The sequence below is a fragment of the Trichosurus vulpecula genome, chromosome 1 (assembly GCF_011100635.1).
Source record: "Trichosurus vulpecula isolate mTriVul1 chromosome 1, mTriVul1.pri, whole genome shotgun sequence".
Lineage (NCBI taxonomy): Eukaryota > Metazoa > Chordata > Mammalia > Diprotodontia > Phalangeridae > Trichosurus > Trichosurus vulpecula.
In genome coordinates this window covers 519503601-519525140 of record NC_050573.1, presented here as the reverse complement: position 1 = coordinate 519525140, position 21540 = coordinate 519503601, and the positions used below count along the sequence as shown (strand labels likewise).

At 37.1% G+C, this 21540-nt stretch overlaps 1 protein-coding gene across 1 annotated transcript in view; it reads right to left on the bottom strand.

Annotated features, from left to right (window-relative positions):
• Positions 1-21540, bottom strand: part of PCSK5 (proprotein convertase subtilisin/kexin type 5) — a 618746-nt gene that overhangs the window by 362045 nt on the left and 235161 nt on the right. Inside the window, 1 exon segment of the mRNA XM_036741047.1 lies at positions 16513-16685. Coding sequence (XP_036596942.1) covers positions 16513-16685 — 173 coding nt within the window.

Genomic DNA, 21540 nt, shown 5'->3' with positions numbered 1-21540 from the left:
CCATGAGGCCATATTCGACGATCTCTGGTCTGGACAACCCACAAACCATAAATCAAGCCCTGATTTGTAGTGTGAGTTGTAAATCCTCACACTGAAGATGTAACATCCAGCTCTTGTAATTTAATTCAAGCAGACTCTCTGGAATATACTAGCCAGGTAAAGAGTGTCAAGTAACTTAACCTCTTAATGCTACAAGTAACACTATAAAATTATAAAATGAAGGTATGTTGCCTCTCTATAATGGTGGAGTTTTGTTACATTGATAAAAGTCGCAGATTAAAACAAAACTAAACTTTGCATATAGGTAACTTCCTTGCTTTTTGAGCAAGAATAGAATGCAAACTCCCTGCGGGCAGTAACTATTTTCTTACACATTAGAAGAGCTTATTGAATTAGACGCTCATTTTCTAATCTTGACTAGGCATTATAGAACAACATTCTGATCCACGTATCATTGGCAATAAAGTAAGGAAGTCAAAATATTCTTATGTTTTCAATGATTTCTTGGTGTTATTGAAACCTTCTGTCTTTTATCTCTTTCTCAAATGATCTTCTTAACTTCATAACCAAGGTGACATTTTTTCCTATTTCCTTGCCCCCAGACTTCTTAACTTTTTTTGGTGTGTGTCATGGACCTCTTTTCAGGATAATGGTTTTTAAATGTATAAAATGAAATACATGGTATTATAAATGAAATAAACTATGTTGAAATAGTTATTAAAATAGTAAATTTCAAAGACTCTATATTAAGAACTTTTGTTTTCACCACTTTCACATTAATTTCTTTAGATGCTTCAGGACAACATCCATGACTAATCCATTTTATGATTTACAAATTCATCTGTGGTCGATTATGTGACAGAAACTTCAATTACTGCATTTTGCTTTCTACTCCTCAACTCTGGCTTGCAAATGTAATACAATCCTGGGAGTCTTGGAGGGCACAGGGGAGAATAGAATATGGAGTATGGTTTCTATGTCCATTGTAATATGGATGATTAGGTATATTTCAGTCATCTAATTATGCTATATTAAATAGAAAGAACCACAAAAATGAAATGCAGTGAAATTATGATGACCTAGCTTGCTGCCAAAGAAGAAACATGAAAATGCACCTTTCTCCCTTCTTTGCAGAAGTGGGGAACTATGTGGCAAGCTTAGCTGATTTCTTGGTCAGTTTTACCAAACTATTTTTTCCTTTAAAATCTCTGTTATATGGTTTGGCTTTCAGGGAAAGGATGGAAGAATGTATCGAGAAGTAAAGGCACTATAAAGGCAAAATATATCAATAAAAATTTAAAATATGCTACATTAATTCCATATCTATATACATTTGATCAATTCTACATTTCTCTGCATTGAATAAGTTCCTGTAGAGAACAAATAGGACACAAATTGGAATTCAATGGTCTCTGCATTTTTTCTGATAGTCAGCAAAAGGAAAGGATGTGGTCAATAGCTGAATACAGGGAGCAGAATCATGCCTATTCCCTGCTAGGATATCTTTCTTGATGTACTTTAGAATAACTCTGATATAGTCTCAGTATATTTAGGAGAGAAAGGTAATTAATTGGCCAATAATTCTGAAGAACTTTTGAATCTTAGTTTCTTCAGTGGAAACAGCTGACTCTCATACCTCCTTTACAGTCACACTGGAACCACCCTTATTCAAGCCTGCTCCCCTAGACTGTTATTTTTTTTTGTTTATTTGTTTGTTTTGTTTTGTTTTTATATTCCCTTTCCTAACTGGTCTTCCTAATATTAACCAATCTATTCTCCATGCCATTCCTCCTATTGCTTGCTCAAATAATCTTCCTGATAGACTACTCCCTAACCACATAACTAGTTTTTTCCAAAACTATTCAATGGTTCCTCATTACCTATCGAATCAAGTATAAATAGGCATTTATGTGGTATAATGAATAGAATGCTGGACTTGGAGTCTGGAAGACCTGAGTTCAAATCCATCTTCACTTACTAGCTGTGTGACCCTGGACAAATCATTTAACCTTTTTCTCCCTTAGTTTCTTCTTCTGTAAAAATGGAGATATCATAGCATCTACCTCTTAGGGCTGTTATGAGGACAAAACGAGGTAATGTTTGTTAAGCTCTTTGCAAATATTAAAGCACTATATACACGTTTGCTTTTATTGCTTCCAGTTCTTTGTTACTACAAAAGTGCTAGATAGAATAAGATATTTTAAGTACCTTGCAAACCTGAAAATGTATATACATGCTAGCTTTTGTTATCATTTATCATCTTTGTTGTTATTATTATTATGACAAACTCTCAATCATGGCACTCAGGGCCTTCTACAAGTTGGTTCCAAGCTTACTTACAGCGTACAACATCTCATCACAGACAGGTCACAGTTCCAGGCAAAATGGACTATGTTCTGTCTTCTATTTTAACATCTCACTCTCTTTGAACTTTTGCTCATGCCATAATTTGCCCTTTAATTTCAAACCCCACTCTCTTGTAAATCCCTTTCTATTTTAGACCTTGCCTCTGTGGCCCAATACACATGCCATCTCTTCCTCAAAGCCTTCCTTGATGGTAGGCTTGGCCCCTTGGGCGACAGTGATCTTTCTGCATATTTCTGCTTTCTTATATCACTCTGCCTCTATGTCTTTCCACTTAGCTAACTCTCCCTTTTTTAGGACAGTTAGGTGGTATGGTGGATAGAGTGCCAGTCCTGGCATCAGGAAGACTCTTCTTCCTGAGTTCTAATCTGGCCTCAGACACTTATTAACTATGTGTCACCTGACCCTGTTTGCCTCAGTTTCTTCATCTGTCAAATGAGCCGGAGAAGGAAATGGCAAACCACTCCAGGATCTTTGCCAACAAAACCCCAAATGGGGTCACAAAGAGTAAGACTCCACCAAACAACAACAATAAACTCTCCCTTTTATCAGGACTATTTGCTTACACATCTCTCCCCAATATTAGATCGTAAGATCCTTAAGAATGAGATTTGTGTTTTACTTCACCCCATAACCTAGCTTAGTGTTCTGCAGAGAATGGAATCTTACTATGTAGCTAGTGAATGAAAGAATATTTTTTTAAAGATCTTTTTTATTTTATCAGCTTGTATATTTCCTGCAAGGTATTCCAGCTATATGTTATGTGAACTAGGATATTTTGTGTATCCCAAAGTATTCATCGAATAATCCTCGAGAAACTTTTTTAATTACATGATTGGTGTGTTTAAAAATAAAGAAAAAAAACCCTTTTTCCTTGCTGTGCTATCCTGAGGATAAACAGTGATTTCCTGAAGAAATCATTTCCAAATTGTCTCTTGGACCAGTTCCGAATTTATTCATGGTTGAATATGGCCACTTTAGCTACTAACAAAAATAACTTACGTTTTATAACACTTTGAGGTATACAAAGCACTTTATATAGGTTGTCTCATTGGACTGTATTTTAGATTAGAGATCATGATAGAATTGTAGGTAGAACTCAGTCATATGAGTTTTTATCCTTCTGCTTTTTTTCATCTTCAGTGTCACTGGCATACTTGATTTAAATTCTATGTTATTTACTCTGATCTTTATCTCCTTCCTTATTGCTACTTTTTTTCTTCTCTCTCCTATAGTTCTTATAGTCTTCTTTAAATCCCCTACTAGACATCTTTGGACAGATTTCATATTCTTCATCATTTCTACTTTCAGCTTTCCCAAGGTCCTTGTTGCTTAATTTTCATGGTTTATTTCTTAGTTATCTTCCACTAAAGAACAATCAGAGGCTTCTAGCATGATATTCGGGACAAACTGTCTTTCATTTGATGATGGATATATATATATATATATATATATATATATATATGCATATATATATATAAGTTCAGAGACATTAATCACTGGAAGTTTGGTATGTTTGGGTTTTTTGGGGGGGTGAAGGCGGGGGGCAGGCACAATGCATACAGACCAGCTTCTAGACAGTTAGGACCTGTGTTAGTGGAGGGATCATTGGTGAAAGTATCGGGGTGGACAAGATGGTCTCTGAATTCCCTTCCGTCCCTACATCTATGATTCTATGATAATAGACTTATAGATGTTGAGCTAGAAGGAATGTCAAAGGCCAAAGAGTCTAACAGGGATGGGGAACTTGTGACCTCCGGGCCATATATGTCTCTCTAGGTCCTCAAGTGCGGCCCTTTGACTGAATCCAAACTTCACAGAACAAACTGTAAGTTTGGATTGAGTCAAAGGGCCACACTTGAGGACCTAGAGGGCCACATGTGGCCTGGTGGCCACAGGTTCCCCACCCCTGGTCTAACCCTTTCATTTGACAAATGAGGAAACTGAGGTACAGGTAGTTGAAGTGATTTGTCTAAGATCACACAGTTAGTAAGCATCACAGGTAGGATCTGAATCCAGTTCCCTGACTGCAGTCAGTTCTTTTTCTACTTTACCATGAGTACACAAGGAAATCCCAGACCCTTAAAGTATTCCTGATTTCTATCTTTTATAAAGTGCTCATTTTTGCCATATTGACTAACAATAATAATAATTTCTGACTTTGTAGACCAATTTATAATTACAACATGCTTTGCATACATTATAACTTTTGCTAAGCTAATCATATGAGGAATATTCCAAACCTGCCTATTCCACTTTTTCTTTTGTATTCAGAACATTTTTTCCCCAAACAGTTCATTAAATTGGTGCTTCTATTTTCCTTCTGATTCTACCTCCACATGATATAATAATTTTAATCTTTCATTTTGATATTCAATGCCCTGAACTGATGGCAAACAATATTTTAACCTACCACTAACCACATTATTTAACCATCAAGGAAATTTTTTTTTTCATATGCATTGGTATGTAATTGATTTGGCTCAGAATGACTCTTGGGCTCCTCTGCTTTCGCTGGTACCTAATTCTTTCTGACAAGACATATATACAATGTACATGTGCCTGGTTTCTACAACAGTGACATGATGAGTCCCCCACCTGTCCTTTTCCATATGTCACTAAACATTATAGGTTATTTTCCATATGTTTGACAAATGTGCCAACCACTTCTTGCATTATGTATATAGTATGTGTATAAATGACATTTCCTGTAGTATATTCTCTGATTTCTCATAAAATCATTCTACTTCATAATACTAGAAACACTCAGAGGTTTATAGGAGACAAAAAAATCCCAGAAACAATCCGTGAATAAAACCTATGGATTCCGATGCCTATAAACAAATTCACAAAGTATGTGAATAAACAAGATGACCAAAAGATCTTATGACAAGGGGACAGATCAGACCTCATAGATATTACTAATATTGTGTAGGATAACATGCACAAACAGAATATAGCTCTCAATGAATATCTCTAGCTAAAAAACAAAAGATTAAGTGAAAAGAGGCAGATAGTAAGGAATATTGAGATGTATACTCATGTATAAGAGAGTTAGAGGAGGTAAGCAAGATAGAGAGCATTTGGGCAAATATCATTGGAGGTATAATCAAAAACTCTCATTAGAGTGTCACACACCACTTGGACAGAAAGAGGAAATAAATATGTAAATTTAGGAAACAGTTCACAAACCTGGCATGGAGGCTTAGTATAATAATTATACAGGTTGTTCCTAAAGTCTGGACACAGAGGCAAAAATGTGTATTTTCAAGAAATGAAATGAATGAAATTTTCATCAACATTTTGCTTAATTGAAATATTAACAAACAACATCTTCAATATGATTTCCATCATTTGTGATGCAAAGGTTGATGAGCTTTGCAAGATTCACGTGAACTCAATGCAATAACTGCACATTGCCTATGTGTCTAGAATTTAGGGACAGCCTGTACTATGGAATGAGTATTATCTACCACATGGACATCTTCTGGGATTCTCTTTCAAAAGCTATAATGACAACAACATCCTTCAGAAAGTGAAGAAATCAACCAAAGAAATATTCAGAAACCAATTCTCACCAAAAAGCAGCAGCTAATTTATAGGATGTAAGTGATAGGATCCATGGGGAGATGTGATGACAGTCTTAGAGTCTGTTTAGTAATAAAGGAGGAGAGGAAAGTCAGAAATAGTTCAACACGTTATATTTTATTTCAGGAGAGTAGATTTGGAAGGGTTAAAAAATGGGTAGGATCACATGATCTAAAATTCTATGGGGGAAATCAACACAGAAGTAATGAGATGCTCCAAAGAAAAATTCTGAGGACAGAAGGAGAAACAATTCTCATAAAAAGGAAAAAGGGGAATTGCCCAAAGAGTTTGACAGAGAGGCATGGGGAACTCCACAAATATAATTTTTAAAATATGTATAAAAGTGAGGGCAGGTAACTGAGGATGACTATGGGAATCCTGTCCCAGAATTATAGTGACAGGGGTACTCAAACAGGGAAAGAGCTGAAGATCAGGGAAAAAAATTAAGGATAACAACGAGAGGTTTTTGTTTGTTTATTTCTTTGTTTGAGCTACATTGGGGGAAAGTTAAGTGATAGGGCTCTGAAAGGAAGAGTTGGTAAAGGATGAGAGAGAAAACAGAACTGCTCAACTTACTTCAAGAGAAGTAAGAAGATAGCAAGAGAAGACCTAGCTGATTTCGATGAGTTGAAGGAGCCTGGGCCAGATGAATGACATCCTAGGATACTGGAAAAATCTGCAGATTTTGATTGCTACTGTGAGATGTATTTGAAAAAAGCAAGGGAATGGGAGAGGCATTACAGCATTCAAAAAGGACCGGTGTTCCAGTTCTCAAAAATGGAAAAAGATGGAAACTGTCAAGCACAGGCCAGCATGCTTGGCTTTGATTCCTGGAAAAATTCTAGAATGTATTTGTAAAGGGATGGTTAATAAACACCTAGAAAGGGAAGTAGTGATCAAAAGATCCAGCATGGCCTCAACACAGAGGTCAAGATGGAACAATGAATTCACTTTCAAATGCAATTTTTTTTATTATGTTTTACTTGAACTAGTTTTCTTTATTAAAAAGAAGTGTAAAATGCTGGTTGGCAAACAAAGAAATTGTTATCATGTTAAAAGTAGAAAGCATCAGTAATTTATTTTATAAAAGCAGGTCACATTAGACTAACCTCATTATGGTTCTTGACAGTGTTACTAGACTGGTAGACGAGAAGAATGCTGTTATATATGCTATAGTTTTCCAATAGAATTGACCTGTGGGATTTAGCAAAATTACTTATTCTGTTCTTGGGGACAAATGGGGAGATATGGGCTAGAACACAGAACATTCAAGTAAACGCAAAGGTAGCTGAAAGGCTAGACACAAAAAGAAACAATGGTTCTATATCATCTTGCTAAGAGGTCACCAAAGGAGTGCCCTAGGGAAATCTGTGCTTCACCATGTATTGATGAACTCTTTTATTTTCTTAAATCAGACCCAAATAAAAGCTTTGATGGAATGCTTGTCAAGTACACAAATGCTACAAATCTGGAAGCAATAGCTAATATCCTAGATGATAGTCGATATTTAAGAAGATCTTGATTCATAAGAACATTGAACCAAATACATTAAAACCAAATATAATGTAGATAAATACAAAGTGTTATATTTGGGCTCAAAAATTAACTTCACAGGTTCAGGACTAGGAATTCATGTCTAGAGAGCAGTTTGTCTGGAAAAGAACTAGGTCTTTTAGTGAAGGGTAAATTCAATATTTGTCAACAGTGTGATATTGCTAGCCAAAAGGCTAATTTAATATTAGAGTATTTTGAGTGAGTCATGGTGTCCAGGACTAGAGGGTATAGCCCCATTATTTTTTATCTTGGTCAGTTCACGTTTGGAGTGTCGTGGATAGCACACATTATGAAGGGCATGATTTGAAAAGTATCTAAAGTGGAGAAAGAATGATGGTGAAGGAACTCCTATGATACTAAAGATGAAACAGATTAGGATGCTTTGTTATCTGATGCATGCCTTTGGATGCTGTTCCCCCGATGAGATGACATCACAACACTATTAATAGAACTAAATGTTTTCATGATAAAATTAAAACTACCATCTCAGTCCTGTTATCCTTTGCTTTCTCAAGGACAATGACTTCATTTGAACACCACACACACACACACACACACACACAGACCAGTCCAATGATTCCATTAATCTCTATTTTCAAAGACCCCTTCCTTTAGCCTTATTTTCCCAGACTGCTCATTAACTGGTTAAAACATAAGCAATCATCAGTTTGTTTTCTACTATATTTAAATTTGGATATTAGCTTGATTCCCTACACTCTTCCCTCACCTCTCCTATCTGATCTATTACCAAATCCTATTAATTCCAGATCCACAGTGCCTCACATATACCCCTTTCTCTATGGTGTCACTGTTACTACTTAAGTTCAAGCCCTGACCCACCAGTACAATCCCAGTGGAGTTTATATGTCCACTCTCTCTCCTTCCTCCAATCCACTTTAATACCTCTGCAAACTAATACTCCCTTTGCATAGATCTGGCCATGCCATTTCTCTGCTCAACACCCTTCAATGATTTGTTTCCTAACAAGTTTAAATATTTGTCCTAATGCGTATCAGAATTCTGCAGGGTTTGTTATCAGCCCACCATTCCAGTTTGATCTCATACTACTGGTATATAGTAGGCACTTAATACATGTTTCTTGACTGATTTCAACATACATTACGCTTCAGCCCAACTGGACATCTGGCCCTATACATTTCTTATATTTCTCCTGTCTGTGTAAGTGCTCATCCATACCTTTGCCTGGAATACCCACACCTATTCCATCTGTTGAATTTCTAGTCATCCTTTAAAACCTACCTCAAATGTAAGACTCCCTCTTTTTATCAATTCTTCCCTGATTCACTAGTTGGTGATAACTTCCCACCTGCTAGACTTCACACAATATTTAAATTGCTTCTATCTCTTAAGCACTAAATAATTATTTTGTTTCCTTTATTTCTGTATGTCCCACCCCCTTCCCAGAATATTGTCTTATCAAAAATGTCCCCCAGTTCCTAGTAATGTGGCCTTCCTACAATTGGAATTTAATATTTATTGAGTGAATTTAAATTATTTTGTGGTAAAGATCTATAGGCACATTCCTCTAAAGTTACTAGGCTGGTAAACTAGGGAATATTGAAAACTGATTATAGTTTCCCTAGGTTTTAGTAAAGTTTTTTTTTAATTGCAGTTAGATGGAGAAATATGGGCTAGAATATAGAATAATTAAGTAGAATAGAAGTGGAAAGGATGGACTCAAAGATAGCCCACAAATGTTTTCACATCGTGACCCCCATCCACCTTTCCAGCCATATTTTATATAATTCACCTTCATACACGTTGTGGTCCAGGCCAAACTGGTCTTCCTGTCATTCCTCATTCCTGGCACTTCATCTCCCAATCTCCAGGCCTTTGTACCATCTATACTCCATGTCTAGCATGCCCTCCCTCCTCACCTCCACCCCATTAGAAGCCCTAGTTTCAAGGATCAGCTTAAGTGCCTCTTTGTTCATGAAGCCTTTCCTGATCTCCCCAACTACTAGTGACTCCCAACCAAATTACTCTAAATTCATTTTGCACCCACTTTATATGTAACTGTTGTCTCTACTGGCTAGACAGTAATTTCTTAAGAAGCAGAGATTAACCTTCATTTTTGCTTTTCTAAGCCCAGCACTTGGACCAGTAGCTGGCACAATATTAATGCCATGTATAAATGCTTACTGATTGATTGACTGGTGCAATTTTGTAGCATTTGGTTTGATGATTTAACTGGCCTTGTCACGTGTCCTGGGCCAGATGACTAATGTGAGTATTCCTCGTTTTCTAGTTCTATTGGGTGCCATTCTATTAATCATTATCCTCTTCCTATAATCTAGTATTTCCCTTCTGAAGTACACTGGAATTGAAGAGTTGGATTTTATCTCATAATGAAAATCGTGACTTTGACTTTCACGGGATTTTTGAGTCCCTGAGGCTAGGTCACAAGTTTTAAAAACTACCATCAAAGGTGTTTCCAAAGACTCTCATGAATCTTATTCCACCCTCCCCACCAGCAATAATACTCCCATGACTACCTTTCCCCAACCCTGGCCACTTCCCTCATACTTCCCTCAGAAAGTACTTAAGACCCACTTTGTAATGTTTTGGGCTATACTGGCATTACCCTATTTATTCTGGTAACCACCTTTAGTGTTATACATTGGAGAGAAGAAATGAAATCTTCTCAATTTCTTATCCTGAGAGAATCCTGCCTTTCATACTGACTGTTTATTATTTCAGCAATTTTTGTGTATGGATAATAAAATAAGTATCTTTAGGAGGTCAAAATGGATACAGCAAATATTTGAGTGGTGGGATTTTTACTAGTGCCATATTGTATGAGCCCTGAGACATAAGGACAAATTCTCTTCTAAAAATTAGGAAGGAGATTCCTCCTATGTTTAACTTGAAGAAGAATAAGCTGTCAGTTGCTGATCTGAGCCTAGCTTTATCCAAAGAGTTTCTAATATAGACAAAATCTTTCCACTAGGAAGGAGAATAATGGCTGTGGGGCATTCTGATGGGGAGTGTAGTCACTGACCTAACCCTACTTTTAGCTGTCCAGGAAGCACACACGATTCCTATAGACTATGTGCCAAACCTATCTGAAGGACAAAAAAAAAGTGATTTCTTTTTGCTTTCTTTGCCCAATGAAAATTGTGGTGGTTCTCATTAGCTTATTGAAAAGGTCATTTTAAGAAAAGCTCTATAAGATATGAGCCATTATTAAAAGCAAAGTAATTGTTATCTTCACTCTGACTCCAGGTTTGAATATAGACCATATCAAGCCTGTAGATATTTCTGTAATGCAGATATGGATAAATATATTTAATTTTAAAAAAATCATTTTTCCCTTTGAAATGTTTCCCATTTCATTCCCATAAGGATTTAAATACACAATTGAGTCAGTAAGAGCTTCCTTAATTTAAAACCACCTAATCAAGTAAAGGAAAGAATCCTTTATGCAAATCATTCCCCTTCTTGTTTGCTAACAAAAGATATATATCAACCACCACCAACCACCCCCTCCCCACCCTAAGACAAATAAAGCAACATCACAGACTGTTAATGCCTTTTTGTAGGTAGACCTTGGAATCACTTTGTTACCATAAAATGAAAAACAAAAGAAAATGAAGATACATAGAACTATGAGAAAACTGAATGTCAATGGGAAGGATCACATCCACTGTGCTCTCCAGCTTGAAAAGGGCTGAGGGCAAGGTGAAATGCTTGCTGTCCTTCTTTGTTGGGAAGCTTAAATTTCATCCTACTTTTGCCAAGTATATGAATCACTTTAAAATGACTTGGATGGCTCCTCTCCTCCTCTTCCCTACCTGGTATGTAAATACAGGGATGAAAGGTGATGAGAAGAAGAATAGGGGAGGTAGGAACAAGAGGGAAATGAACTGAGAAAAGGATGAGTGTACACATTAAGATTATCATTCCATCCCTCTTCCCTTTATCTCTGCCCACATACCCTAAGTCTTATATATACAGTGACTATGCCTGAGAATACCATTAAAGAGAGCACTTTGGGAAAGCAGGTGTTACACATCTATTAAGCATTACCCTCTAGCTGACAAGCACTCAGTTTCCTATTATCCCCTTCCAATCTGGTCTATTACTCACTCCAGGAAATGTTTGATGTTCCAAATGTCACATGCTTTCCTCTTCCTAGGTGCTAACAACTCCAACACGATTTGGAATAAACTGAATCTAACAAAAAGCTAACTGGCCTTGGGCTTGACGTGACTATTTACAAAAAAGGCATTCAGAGAACACTTGACTGTTTAGTCCCTTGGTCAAACGAAGCCAGGAAATATGCTATAGTTGGGGGAAAAATCTGGAAAAGATACTTTAAAGACTCATGAACAATCTTCTTCTGGCAAAAATATGACTTTAGGGAATCCAATGGGGACCTTTCTGCTCAAATAACTACAACAGGTTTTTATGGGTTAAACCTAAGATGTTAGTTATTGCTGGCTCTGAATCTGCCCTAGGCTGATGTGCTTTTTATGTCACGCTACTAATTTGATTCAACAAACACTTCATCGTCTGTATTCCAGACACTTGTAGGTACTGGGATATAAATATGTATACAAAACAGACCCTGTTCTCAAGTTTATGATGCAATTCGGATGGAAATACATTTACATACGTGGGATGGTGCAGTCAAAGTAGATTTGTAGCAACAAGTCCTTGATTAGATTTCCAGCTCTGCTACTTTTATAACCTGCATGACCCTGGACAAGAGATTTCACCTTTCTGTAAAGGTTTCCTTAGCTGTAAAATGAAGGTATTGGACTCCATGGTCTTTCAGGTTCCTTCCAGTTTTCAAGCTATGGTTTATGAAGAGAGCAAGAATCATGCATTGGAGACATCTAGGCAAAAATGTGATTAAAAAATCTGTGAAGGGGAAAATCATCTTCAGTCTTGGTGAGTCCTATAGGACCTGAAACCATTTCCCCCCTCTCCTCTAGTTGAAAAACTGAGAGTATCATTTACATGTTGACATTTTGGGCAAAAATTTCAAACCCAGTTTATGGAGGGTCTGGAAGGTCTTTTGTTTGTTTATTTTAAGCTTTGATTTTTGTGAGTATTTGGCAAAACACCTAATCACATTTGGCTAGGGGAACATGATCTTCCTGGGCAGTAAATTAAGCAGATTTTCACCTAGTATATGAACTCTTTCATCCCAATAATATCCTTTAGGGTCCTAAATATTTAAATTTGAAGTGTTAAAACATGTTGCCGAAGGTAAATCTTTACCAGGTGGGCTATTATTAATTAAAATGTTATGAGTCTATTATCTGATTATAAAAAAGGTTAGAAATATATAAATATTTGCACTGCTTTAACTTAAATTACTCAGCCCTTCCATAGCACCTACAGAAAGAATAATGTTTTGCAATCCAATGGCTAGGCTAACAATAACCATGTAATCTAAAATTACAATCATTTGCTGTTAAGGTAACCCCAAGAATGAGAGTCTAGTTAACAATTTAAACATGATCTCATGCTTTAGAAGGACTCGAAGACAGCTACAAATTGAAATAAGAAGAAAAGTGATTCTCTTAAAGAAGAAAGAAACACCTGGGGGAGAGGAGGAGGAGGAGGAACTGGATGCCACCTTTCCAGAAGCATGTCCCATGACTTTTGCCCAATGTGATTCTCTGTGGGGTGAGGCTTCCATATAAAAAAGAAAGAAGGAAAGAAAGAAAGAAAGAAAGAAAGAAAGAAAGAAAGAAAGAAAGAAAGAAAGAAAGAAAGAAAGAAAGAAAGAATGGAAGAAGGAAGGAAAGAAAGAAGGAAAGAAAGAAAGGACAGAAGAAGGAAGGAAGGAAGGAAGGAAAGAAAGAAGGAAAGAAAGAAAGAAAGAAAGAAAGAAAGAAAGAAAGAAAGAAAGAAAGAAAGAAAGAAAGAAAGAAAGAAAGAATGGAAGAAGGAAGGAAGGAAGGAAGGAAAGAAAGAAAGGACAGAAGAAGGAAGGAAGGAAGGAAGGAAGGAAGGAAGGAAGGAAGGAAGGAGGAAGGAAAGAAAGAAGGAAAGAAAGAAAGAAAAAGAAAGAAAGAAAAGAAAGAAAGAAAGAAAGAAAGAAAGAAGGGAAGAAGGAAGGAAAGGAAGGAAGGAAAGAAGAAAGAAAGAAGAAAGAAAGAAAGAAAGAAGAACAGAAAGAAAGAATGAAAGAAAGAAAGAAGGATGAGAAGGAAGGAAAGAAAGAAGGAAAGAAAGAAAGAAGAAAGAAAGAAGGAAAGAAAGAAAGAAAGAAAGAAAGAAAGAAAGAAAGAAAGAAAGAAAGAAAGAAAGAAAGAAAGAAAGAAAGAAAGAAAAAACCTACCAAAATATCTTTTGGTCAGAAAATACTATAGAACAAATACATTCACTATTTACTCCAGTCCCAAGCAGTATCACCAGAAGACGGTAGTAACTATTGCCGTATTTTTGCTTGAGGCTTTCTAATGACACAGACATAACAATTCACCTGACAAGGGTGGAGACAAGCTGTACTATTTTTTTCCATATTGTCATTTCAGTGACTGGTTTCATCCGCACATTCTTATGAATCCCCCCACTCAGAATCCCAGCTGATTGTATAAACTTATCTCCTCTCAGTAGACAGTAAATAAATCCCCCAGGAGCATATTTACACTTGGCAAGAGAAAGGCGGCAGAGCTAAGTTTAAACACTTTGTTTTGCTAGTATAACTTATACATCCACAAACGCTCTATGTGAACAAGGGGGAACCCCCTCCACTGAGGCAGATTGCAACCTGCTTCGTAGAAATTCCATAAGTGTCCATAAGAGAGTTGCTTGAGGCACGTAGAGATTAAACAACTTGTCTAGTGTCAGGTAAGTGTCTTGTCAGTGTCATAGGTGGGTTTGAAACCCAAGCTGTCCCGGACACCAAACTTAACATTTAGTCCAATATATGATGCCTCCTTTATATCTAGAAAAATAAAGATTGGCCCAGAGTTAAACAGAACTGCAGAACTTTAAAATGAAAAGGGTCTTTAGAAATCGTCAAGTCCTCCTTCCCTCCTCACCCCTGGAAAATGAAGAGAATGAGGCCTAGAAAGTTTAAATGACTGACCTGAAGTGACACAGCAAGTTGATGGCATAGCCAATGACTAGAACCCTAGGGTTTGGGCTCCTTTGGTTCGATTCATAACATCACAATGCCTCATAGGGTTCATACAGTCAGTTGTTTTTCAGTAGTATCCTCCTCTTCATGACCCCATTTGGGGCTTTCTTGGCAGAAAGACTGGAGTGGTTTGCCATTTCCTTCTCTAGCTCATTTTACGGACGAGGAAACTGAGGCAAAAAGAGTGCCCAGGGCACACAGCTAGTAAGTATCCGAGGCCAGATTTGAACTCAGGGAGATGAGTCCTCCTGACTTCCGGCTCAGTGCTCTACCCACTGTGCAACCTAACCTCTCCATATATGGACATACATGTGTATATATGTGTGTATATATGTATGCATGTATTTATATACTTATGTGTACATATCCCTTTCCCCAAGAACCATCCCTAGAAACTAAGAAAGAGAACAAAAAGGAACAATTCAGCCAAAAGAGCCATCCCATCACCCTATTTCTACCTTGTATCATTATCGTTGCTCAAATTTAAGAGGGTTTTCCTCAAAATAACCCTGCGGAGTGGTGCCGGCATGTTTAGTGATTTGACAATTATCATTAGGATGTACGTGCGTTACCGAGTAAAAGCAGGGAGATACGGATCAGCATGACCGTGTGTCCACAAATGTTTGCCTGACCTGTGAGAGTGCTTTCTATACCATTATAACTTGTTATCCAGAGGAAAAAGCAGAATTCCCAGGTCATGGGACTATCAGCATCATACCACTTCATCTCCATTAGCCAGTAACCAAATTAGACAAGCCACACCTGATATTCACCCCCAAATACTGACCACTGTAAAATGACTGAAAAACAAGGCACATGGATACAGCAATAAAAATACAATACTAAAGATGGTGTGATGATGATGATGGTAGCTAGCATTTATATGGTGCTTCTATGTGCCAGGCACTGCCCTAAGCACTTTATAATTATCTTATTTGATCCCAACAACAACCCTGGGAGGTAGGTGCTATGATTATTTCCATTTTATTGGTGAGAAAATTAGGCCACACAGCTAGTAAATTTCTGAGGTTGGGCTTGAGAAATGTAAGTGGTGTAAAAATGAACTGTAGCAATAATTCTTTTTTCAAAGGAATGTAGTGTTGACTTGGGTTAAAGAAAGAAACTGGAGTCCTATCAGAGAGTCTTAGCATAGATCCTCAATCAGAAACAGTAAAGTATTGGGATTTATTTTATTGCTAACACTTCTCCCTCCAAAGGTTGGAGTTCTTCACCCCAGATCGGGGTGGATACAGTTTTCTGTTTGAAAACCCTGGAGATCATTTGATCTAACCTCTCCATTATTCCCATTCCTGTGGAAGGACTTCTTAGAGTTCTTGCTTCATATGTAGACTAGGGTGACAAACATAACTTGACTCCAAAGTATAATGGATACTCTACTTTTCTCTACCAAATCCTGGATCATGTTACCATTTCTTTAGCTGACTATTTTATCCCCTGGGGAATCACTGTGATTATTGTAATTGTAAAAATAATTGTGTGAGGATAGTTTTACAGTAGAAAAAATTGAAAAAATGCAGTGAAGTAAACATTAACATAATTCCCACTAAAGGAAAGGGGGCATATGAGAATTCTTGGATCCCAAAGACATGGTCTTTCATCAGCCACTCAGTGAACAAATGTCTCTTTTTCCTATGAACCAATTTAACCCACAATAGGTGTGGGGGGATGGGATGTTGTATAAAATAAAATTTGAGGGTCCAATATACAAAAGGCAGTATTGTGCTAAGCTATGGTGTGTGTATATATGTATATACATATATATAATGTGTATACATCCATATGTACATATATATATATATAAATTTTGCTTATAAATATTATAAAGAGATGTGATGAAAATAGATATATAAACAAAAACTTACCAATCTCACACCAGTTTCAAAGGCTTGCCGGGTTAGAGGAGCGGGTCCATCTACCGTCTTGCCATCATCATCTGGACCCCAACTAGCACTGTAGATGGCCACATATTGGGGATTGAAGCCAACCGATTTTGCTTCAACCATATCTGTTACATCTCCATCTAGCATTCGCACTCCTTTGATAGAAATACAAAAAAGTAAAAGTGAAAACCATGATAGTATGCCAAGCTCCTAAGCATAAAATCATGGGGAAATGTTCAAGTGACTGGCTTTTTCTTTGAAAGAGGAAAAAACAAATATCTCTTTATCTGCATGTAGTAGAGACCCTCACGTGTTTTCTTTTCCTTGGTTCTTTTTTGGTGACATTACCCAAGTTCATATTTTTGCATTAGGAATTCACGCCTTAATGTTCCCAAAGAATTTGGAAAGCCTTCATATAGCATGCTACCTCCAAACCTAGAAGGCTGACATAATCTTAAAATATGACTTCATTGTCAATTTATTTGTTAATAAAGTAATTAGTAAGAATACTCTGTCTTCATGAAACACTTTCCTTCAAAGAATCTCAAAGGATTTGGCGAATGTTCAGTCATTAATCTCCATTTCAGCATATCCCTCTTGGATAGGTAGGACTTATTATCAATGCCATTTTGAGAAGTAGAAACCAAGGCAAGAAAATTAAGGGAATATGTCATATATTAGAGTAAGGTATATTTGCTTTAACTTCATTTTCATTAAAAGAACCATGTTCCAATATTAATGAATTAATATAACATTATTATATATAATTACATAATATTAATATAATAGATTTTTTTCAATCAAATGATATGTCCAAAATATTTGAATTAATCATAGCCTTTCATGTAAAGATGCACCTTCAATAATAAGTTTTACCACTTTAAATTTATAACTTTAGGACTCCAAAATATGTATTAGAGGGAGAAGAAGATTCATGCATATTCAAAAATCTTCTAGATTAACTCTCCTAAAGGATCATGTTTACCCAGTAGGATATAATTGAGTTTTGTCTAATGATAATAATAATAATAATAATAATAATAATATTTCCATAGCGCTTTAAGCTTGCAAAGCACTTTTCAGCTAATATCTCTTTTGACCCTCACAACAACTTGGGAGGTAGGTATCATTTACTATCCTCATTTTACAGATAAGGAAACTGAGGCAGATAGCAATTAAGTGACTTGCCCAGGGTCATATATCTGATAAGTGTCTGAAGCTGGATGTCAATTCAGGTGATCTTAACTGCAGGCCCAGCTCTCAATCCACTTCACCACCTAACTGATAAAATCCAAATGTAAAATTAATAACAGTAAGTACATTCAGGCTCTCCGTAACTTGCATTCAAAATGCCTGTCCTCAATCTAATTATATAAATTATTTAAAATAATCTGAGTCTTACAACTTTTGAGTAGAGAGGGAGAACAAGGGGTGTAGGCCATAAAAACATAAAAGATTTGGGTGTCTTTGAAAGAGTTTTATGTGCAGGTATAACACCTATCAGGGAAATCACAAGGCTAATCACAAGGGCATATTTAAGAGTATATTCCTCACAACAACCCTAAGGAATAATTCAATTCTTAATAATTTTTTTAAAAGATGAAGACACGGTGATTGAAGATAGGGCTCACAGAGCAAAGGATCATAGAGATGGGGTGGGAAGGATCCTGACGTGTCATCTAGTCTCATTCTCATAATTTATATATTGGGACCCTAAGAGGTTATTTAAGGAAAATGATTCAGAGAAATATTAAGTAACTTACCCAAGGTCATACAGTATTAATTGGCCAATCTGAATTGAAATCAAGGTCGTCTGATGGCAAACCCAGCCTCCTTTCTACTACTCCATGCTGCCTCTCAATCAAACACCTAATAAATGTCAGAGGCAACATTAGCGACCCACAACAAGTCTCCTGACTCCAATGCTCCTTGCATTATACAGTACTGGTATTTAACTCATTGAATAATGCTCCACATATAATAGAGAACAGATATTTTCTGATTTAAATATTCAAAATCTATCACTGTCATAGAAAAAGGTAGATGATAATTCAACCACTATCTGTGTAGATACATGGTTTCCAATCTCATCAAGGGGCACTCTTTTAAATGTCAAGAAATTTCTTAGAGCTTCACTTGGTAGCAGTTGCACTATAAGCATATATTGGTTGATAAAATACCTAATGATAAAAAGCACTTATTAATTCACTAACACTTTTAAACTAAATTGTATCTACATATTTTTGAAAAAAATGATAATACATATTAATTATTCAGTCTATAGAAGAAATCAATTAAGCATTTAACAAGTAACTGCTCTGTGCCATCTAGGTGGCAGCTAGCTGGTGCAGCAGATATAGTGCTGGCCCTGGAGTCAGGAAAGCCTGAGTTCAAATCCAACCTCAGACTCTTATTAGCAGTGTGACCCTCAGCAAGTCACTTAACCCTGTTTGCCTCAGTTACTCATCTGTAAAATGAGCTGGAGAAGGAAACGGCAAACCGCTCCAGTATGTTTGCCAAGAAAACCCCAAGTGGGTTCACGACTGAAATTGATTGAACAACAAGCTCTGTGCCATCTGGGTCAGCTAGCTGGTGCAGCGCATATAGTGCTGGCCCTTGAGTCAGGAAAACCTGAGTTCAAATAGATGCTTCCTAGCTGTGCGACCCTGGGCAAGTCACTTCACCCTGTTTGCCTCAGTTTCCTCATCCGTAAAATGAGCTAGAGAAGGAAAAGGCAAACCATTCCAGTATCTCTGTTTAAGAAAACCCCAAATGGAGTCACAAAGAGTCAGACAGGACTGAAAATGATTGAACAATAAACTCTGTGCCAGGTACTATGCTCAGCACCTCAAGGAATTAAAAAAAAAAGTCTGCCCTTAAGGATCTTACATTCTAACAGGGCTATGTTTGCTTATTCATAGTTCCGCCTATGGCTCTACAAACCTCTTGCAATATTGAGTTGGGAGCCATTGCTATAGATTTGTAATATGACCATTAAATGGTCTAAAATGTCTGTTTTACCAGGTAGCTGCTCAGAAAAATATCTAATCCAACAAGGCAGTCCGAGATCTTATGTGATCTTAGACTGTATTAATACCAGCATAGTGCCTGGAGCAAAAGAGTTCCAGCCCTGCTGTTTTCTACTTTAGTCAGACCATATCTGATCAGACCACATGTATTCACCTCTGGATACCAGACATTTGGAAGGTCAATGTCAAGCTCTAATGAGTTCAGGAGGATGAGTGAAATCATTCCATACAAAGATTAGCTGAAGGGACTGGAGTTCATTTTTCTTTTAGTTGACTTTTAAAAAATTATTTTTTTAACATTACCTTCTTTCCTAAATGTAATAATAGCACTTACATAGCAAAGGATTTTACAAATATTATTGTATTTATCCTTACAACAACTGAGGAGGTAGGTGCTATCATTTTTCCCATTTGCAAAATGGGGAAACTGAGGCAGGCAGACATTAAGTGACTTGCCCAGGATCACAGAGCTAGTAAGGGTCTGAGGTGGGTGTCAACTCAGTTCTTCCTGATTGTAGGTCCAGCGCTCTCTCCATGTGCCACCCAGCTGCCTCTGTCCTTATCCCCACCTAGCCATCTTTTGCAACAAAGAATTTTTTTAAAAAGAAGGGAAAAAAAACCCAAGCACATCAGCCAACGTTGATGGCATAATCTAACGTTCCAAACCCAGAGCAGAAGTGGGTCTGCTTGGCCTAGAGAAGTTGGGGACAAAGGGAGATAGTACAGTGGTCTTCAAGAATCTGGGGTAAAGAGATGTCATGTGAAAGAGGGAGACATTTGTTTAATGAAACTCAGTAGGACAGAATTATAATGGGTCAAGGTTCCTGAGGATCTTCCTTATACTAAATCTTCAAACAGACTTAATCAAAATGAGAATGGGTCATCTCCGAGTCAGTGATTTCTACATTATTGCAGGTCTTCAAGAGAAGGCTGCATGGCCATTCGTCAGAGACATTATAAAAGGGAGTATACCTACTTAACTATGGATTAGAATGGAGGACATCTAAAGTTGTTTCTAATTCTGAAATCCTATGATTCTATAACCCCAGAGCTGGTCGGCTAAGGCAGTAGTGTGTTGGCAAATGTTTATCACCAGCTCTCCTTTAAAAATTGTATACGAGATATGCTTTTAAGTTTCATTTACATTATTAACATTTCCTCAAGTCATTCGACAAAGCAATAAATCATTTATGGTTAATTAATTAATTGTTGAGAAAAAATAATAATTATTTGTTCTTGAAAAAAAAGTAGTGTAGTGTTTGCTGGTATAAATGCTCATACTGAAAATTTAACAACCAGCTTCTGGTTTGAGCTCTAGCACATCCCTAGTAAGGGATAGGAAAAGGAGGCATGTGAGTAAATATAGACTAACATGGCTAAAACTATTCTGAGGACAAGATAAAAAAATGTCGAGTTCAGAGGGCCTATTTAGTCCAGGAAGCTAAGAACACTATACTGAGACTCAGCTTGCCTTGTACCACAGTGGGGAAAAGGGGGGATGCGTTTCTCAATAGAGTCACTTAGATATCTGGTCAAAGGAAGAGCCCACAAGGTGGGGGGGAGGCCACTCCAGAGATCAAATTCAAGGAACCAAGACCCCACCTGCCACCCCCAAAGGAGGAAACAGGCCAAATGAGACCATCTGAGTGTCAAGTCAACAGCAAGGAGAAATTAAGTTGACCATCAGTTGAACTGAGAATGAAACTACAGAGACACACATGTACACTTTCCCTATGTCATCTTCTCGGCAATAGAGAACTGGACTCGTCAAAAGACTAATCAACTGGGATTTCAGAGGCCCAAGCAAATTGCAATAAATTACAGCTAATATGAGGCCTCTGGGAGAGAGGGAGGGAGGGAGGAAGGACCCTTGCGGACAGTCAAGAGAGAAGTGATGTCTGTATCACAAGAAGGGAAAGGAAGAGAGAAAGTATTAACAAAAAACACATACAAAGGTTTGCATTCTTGGTGGTACAGTACT